This window comes from Amphiura filiformis, chromosome 17 (assembly GCF_039555335.1).
Source record: "Amphiura filiformis chromosome 17, Afil_fr2py, whole genome shotgun sequence".
In the NCBI taxonomy this organism is placed as follows: Eukaryota; Metazoa; Echinodermata; class Ophiuroidea; order Amphilepidida; family Amphiuridae; genus Amphiura; species Amphiura filiformis.
This window is the reverse complement of record NC_092644.1, coordinates 13739928-13745927: the sequence shown is the minus strand read 5'-3', so window position 1 is coordinate 13745927 and position 6000 is coordinate 13739928. Positions and strand designations below refer to the sequence as shown.

General features: G+C 37.4%; 1 protein-coding gene across 1 annotated transcript in view; it reads left to right on the top strand.

Moving 5' to 3' along the window:
• Window positions 1-558: 558 nt before the first annotated feature.
• LOC140136962 (uncharacterized) overlaps window positions 559-6000 on the top strand; it is a 90147-nt gene continuing 84705 nt past the window's right edge. The window contains exon 1 of the mRNA XM_072158626.1: window positions 559-841. Within this exon, the coding sequence (XP_072014727.1) occupies window positions 712-841 (130 nt within the window). The 5' untranslated portion in view covers window positions 559-711. The remainder of the gene's footprint in view (window positions 842-6000) is intronic.

Genomic DNA, 6000 nt, shown 5'->3' with positions numbered 1-6000 from the left:
TTGATATGCTTTATTTCATATTGAAAGCTAGTTGGCTTAGTGGTAATGCATTGAGTTTCAAAACCGCGAGGTCCCGGGTTCAATTCCCAGCTCTGCCTAATTGTTTTCAAGGCTGGGAAAAATATCAATTTCTGAACTACTGTAACTTATTAGGCGCGCGATCTGAGCTCTTCCTTTTCTGATGGCTGTGTCTCTTGCAGGCACACTCCCTCTGGAATCCAAACTAGGTTCCTGCCCATTACCCCTCCCTTAAAATGGGCAAGTAAGCAGTGCTGTACATTTCAAATTGGATGCTCATAAAAAACAATTGCTCCAGGACCATGCTCCTGAGGCATATGCTTCTGGAGCATAATTTCGGACAAAAATCTCACAAAGCGAACAAGCCCAATTTATACCTAATTCTGTCTCTTTTCACGCCCAGCTGTATCCCGTGTCCCCACCTCTCGCTCTATGTCCATTGCGCAGCTGGGATTTGTGCGTGGGAAATTGGGTGTTGACTAACGTCAACACTGTCTGGCAACACTGCAATGAAAAACCTGTCAATTCCAACGTGGAAGCCACAAGCGAGGAGGGAAATATGTAGCAAGAAAAGCTTATTTTCTATGGATCTAATCCTGTAAAACTGACACTAAACCTGATTTTGGATTTATTACATCATTTTTTGGATATACCCAGTGATTGATTGTAAGGATCTATAATATAACGCCGAGAATGATCGGCTTTTTGAGCGCCAGATTGACCGGCACATCACCGAGAGCGATGCGGCACCAATGGCCGTGGAAACGGGCTTGTGTGGCGATAGTCATGTGCGTTGTGATGGTATATAGTGGCTTCGTTGAAGGTAAGGGTACCCTCATTTGAAATTCCTGCAGTGAGTATGAATCGAATAACCAAATTCGTGACTAAACTCCCATTAGTCAATGTCACTTAGGTCAGTATTTAACAAAATGGGAGCTATCATATAAATTTTACATTTTCATTTCGAATTGATGAAATTGTTTTGTGTGTCTGTGTTATGCAGGGGGGGGGGGTAATATTTATATCATGCACACGAGTCTGAGGTGATGGCACGGAAGTGATGGCCGGGGGGTGATGGTGTCACATGGGGTGTGTGTGTGTGTGGGGAGGGGGGGGTATGTCCGAGTGAATACCAGGGATATGAGACAAACATAGGCCTACATGTCATTGTTTACATAGATTATTTCATAAATTTAATTTTTCACTAAACCACAATTTATTGCATATTTGGTTGTAGATCTACCAATTGTATAGGCTAGGGGCCTATTATTTGTGTTGGCCTATATAGGAGTACTAGATACAGGCCAGGACAGCAACATGCACAGAGTGGAGTCTGTAAATTTGTCCATGGTGAAAATGAGAATATTTATACAAATTTTTCACTTTTATTAAAGCTATTCCTACTGTTATCATGGTTATTTCAAATAACAATAATCCTTAAAAGGGCATTTCATGATCCACAGCCTCATCCCCCCACTTTTCTCAAAAAAAGTTGAGATTTTTATATCACTGAAAACCTCTGGCTACATAATGTTTATGTACAAAATATTTCTTGCAGATTAATTCGTTTAGCAAAGATATCATGAAATTTGAATTTCGTTCTGGTGCACCAGAACGAAATTACAACGTATTGTCTATGGAGCAGTGTAATACACATAATCATGCATAACTCGCAAACGCAATATCGGAATCAACTGAAATTTTGGGAATATGCTTTTTTCGTGGATATGTACTGAAAAATGTCATAAAAAGAGGATGTTAGGATCACGAAATACTCCTTTAAAGTTTGACAATAAAATTTTTATTATTTTTTGGACAATTTGAATTTTACTAAAACCATTGGCACATGACATTCATGTTTAAAAAGAATAAATTGTAAAAATAATGGACAGCAATTCAGTTTTACAGGTTTGTCTTCGCAGCAATATACATGTTGCTCATGACATCATTATCACCAGTGTACCCCCTCGGATGTCACAGGATAAAACATATATAGCTCTTGTAAATTCACATCATAATCAGCATGATCAGTGAAAATATAAATTTGCTATGGATAGTCAAGTGTTGTGTTGCTCCACAGCTAGCAGCTGTACAGCTGTAGGCTTCTACATGCCATCTTGAGGAGATGAATTTAACCTTGAGACTCAGAGAGAGAGAGAGAGAGAGAGAGTGAAGCATTATGGATTGATAAATGCAGCTGACTTTCAAGTGATGAAATTCATGCCCTACGATTTGCCAGGATATATTGCTTACAATAATTATTCCAGTGCTTTAATAGTTAATACCGGTATAACAATTTCATATAGTATCCAATCCATAATAAGATTTATTTCATTTATGAAATGCAGCATAAATGAGGCTGCAGTACTAGTACTAAATATGAACCAACATATATTTTATTGTTATGTCATTTTTAATTTTCAAAAATAAAAAGTATTTACATATCTTAAAAAGCAATTAAATCAAAATGGGTTAAGATATTAAGAGTCAGCTTCCCCTCTCCCTCTCATTTCTCCCATCTACTTCCTCCAGGTCTTGATACTTTTTTATTTTATTTTACTTTATTCAATGAGCCTTTAAACACTTGTCAAATCTGGACTAATTTCATTAATTTAACATAGTACTTTACTGGATTAGAAACGGGACTAAACAAGTCTCTACGCTCACTGGAGATTAATCTTGTTTACGAAGCAAAGCAAGCAGATTGTGCTCATGCACAGGTACTCAACTCTGTGGCTCGCATGAAAAAGTTAATTTTAATAGAGTATAGTCTATAGAGTACTGTATTCTGCTGTGCATCTACAGCAGATTTTGTTCTTGAATTTCATTATTGAAATTGATATGTTTGTTGTATTAGCTTAATGAGTATGATGTACTTTTTCAATTTGATAAGCAAATTATTTCAACAGCAATAATTTTGAAATTAAACCAGTTCTTCAGCGTACCAAGAAATTGCCATATTGGCATGTTATAGCTTAGTGCTCAATTATTCATATAAATTGATGTATGTTTTATTTACCTTGGGATTTCAATCTGTCATTGTTATATTAGACACCCTATTTTGATGCTTCTTGAAGATGAATTTCAAGCATGAGAAAAGAAACTTGTGGGGTCAATGTACTATGGTATGAGGATTTCACCATGTTCAATTTAAAATGAGAATACAGCTTGCTTATGAATTTGACAGTGTATCTTCTCATGTGACCGGCATATTAGCCCTGTTCACAAACCGTGGCGCCCCTCAAATAGCGAGTGTGTAGTGAGCAGTGAGCAGAGCTATTGTTAGGATATCTTGATGCTTATTTCATTTATCAATTCATATTGTCAGTGGCGGCGCCAGGAATTTTTTTTCTTCGGGGAGGGGGGCATTGGTGTTGCAAAGTGAATTTCAGGGGGGGAAATCAACAAATTTGTGCACAAAAATGCTGTAAAAAAGAGGACATTTTCGTAATTTTGGGGTTTTTTACTGTGGGGGCAGTGGGGTGGGTGGGGGCAAGATCTCTGACTGGGGAGGGGGATAGAATGCTTCGCTCCTTTCATCTACAAATGTACCCCCACCCGCACCCCACTACCTGGACATTAGGAGGCCAAGTCTGAATGCATATGTCAAGTACTTACATGTAGCCTCCCCATGGTTAACCCATGATATAAAACAGGGGTCGATTTAGAAAATAAAATTACATGCACAACTCTGATATTTTCCACAAAATGGGCTGAATAACACAAAATTTTGCATGCACAGGCAAAATTCTACATGCACAGAGCCAAAGTTAGATGTACATGCATTTGTGCATTTAAAACCCTAGAAATTGAGCCCTGTTTAAATCACCCTTTTGAAGATCACTTTGGTGTATAAACATGGCCTACATGTCTCTTTTGAATTAGAAGATGCAATGGGTTAGCTCTTGGCACCCCTCTGCTCAGTACGGTAACCAGAAATATATATTTTTTATTTGGGGAATGGGAGGCAAAGTGAATATCTGGGGGGGTGGGTATCACCAAATTTAGTGCAAAATTGCTGCAAAGAGTGGATGTGTTAGTAACTTCGGGTTTATACTGGGGGGACAAGAGTTCTGACTGGGGGCATCACCCCCCCCCCCCATGCCTGCTCCCTCCTCATGGCACACAACCCCTCTGCTCTGTCTACCATGTTTCTAGGGTCTGTCGTGTCACTTCTCAATTTCTACATGTACAATTCAAGAGGCGGAAACAATTTTATCATCAGACCCATCAATTATTCAGAGCTACATTTTATTCAAAAAAAAAAAATTGACTTTATTGATATAATATTTGTACAACAATGATAACATGCACCCTGACAATATTCACTAATTCATATTATGATGTACACTTTTGTACTAGAAAAGAATAATTCTCACCAATAATTGACAGTATATCAATCCTATCAGCATCATAGGGTGTCATAATATTGAATATTTGGATTGCAGGGCTTAACTTTTCTCATAACATTTCATTCAATTTGAAAAAATAATGAATTACATGTAAGGGCTTTGTTTTGATTGCATGCCATTATTTGGAGTATTTAAGCTTGGGAACACTTGAGTCCCAAAATTAAACAACAAACTTATAACATTTACAAAAATGTAAAAATGAAGGGTAAAGTCTACTATATTCTACCAGGAAACAGCGGCGGCACCAGAAATTTTTTTCCAGGGGGGCATGGGCAGATTCCGGCAGAATGAATTTTTTTTTTGGGGGAGGGGGTCAAAAATCATTGAATTTCTGCAAAATTACAGCCAAAAATGTTGTTTTTTTTGGGGGGGGGGAGAAAGACCTCTGATGACTGGGGTTGGGGAGCCGGGGCATTTTCCCCATGCCACCATCGTCCCATGGCACCACCACTGCCACTCCACCACTGCCAAGAAGTTTTAAAATTATTTCTCAATTTCAAAGAGACTGACTGAAATTTATCATTTTAAAAATTTAATTTTACTTATAAATTGCAGCACATTTGTTTTTGAGTTTTTGATATAGCCTCATTTTTCTGCCATTCTGAAAATTGTTGACAAATGCCCCAGGCTCTTGTTCCATATTTTTTATGCACAGATCAAGACTTGCATTATCACTTGAACACAAAAAATGAGTGAGTAACAATGGATGGCAATACTCTGGATGATACGATTCCATTACATAGAATTTAACACCATGGATCAACGACTTACCATCTGTTTGTCTTTGCACTCATGATCGTTAAGGGTCTTCTTCTTTCATATCTTGTCATAACTTGTTCCAAGCTACAGTGCTTGTTTCATTATAAACACTATGGACAACAATAGCCTCATCCCAATGGCATAGTCCAATAACCTCAATTATAAATCATAGTGCAAAATTTGACCTCAAGTTGCAGAGTATGAGTTTTTGTACCCAAATTTTCAAAGGTCATTCAATGAATGTACAAATGTATTGGGGTTTAAAGCCATATTATAACATTTGCTGAGGAGAACGCCCTCAAAAATTTTTTAAATTCTGGTTTTTGCACGATTGTACTTTAGTCAATAAAGATATTCTGCAAAAATCAAGACTTTAGGTGCTGTAGTTTTGTCAAAATCCGAGATTTTGAATAAAATGATGGAACCGGCGTTTTATTATTACGATGGAAATATTAGTCGAACACGTATATGCACAGTACCGTATTACAACCGCGAGAGTAGCATGCATGGGCGGGCGCGGCGCTAGTAGTAAATTCCAATTTTCTATGCTTTATCTCACTTGTTCGGCTCAAAATTAAAAGGGGACATATCTGACAGTAAAAGCTAACATTTTATGGAAAATAAATACTAATCTATTTTTACAGAAATGTTATAATATGGCTTTAAGAACTGTGCCCCTGATTGATGAGGATGTTGTGGATCCTAGTGTAAATAATTGATATCAGTCAGTCTTTGGTTTAAATTATGAATACTAGATGTGATAAATGTGATCCAGCCAGACTGATGTTGAAATTATGAAAATTGATGAGTT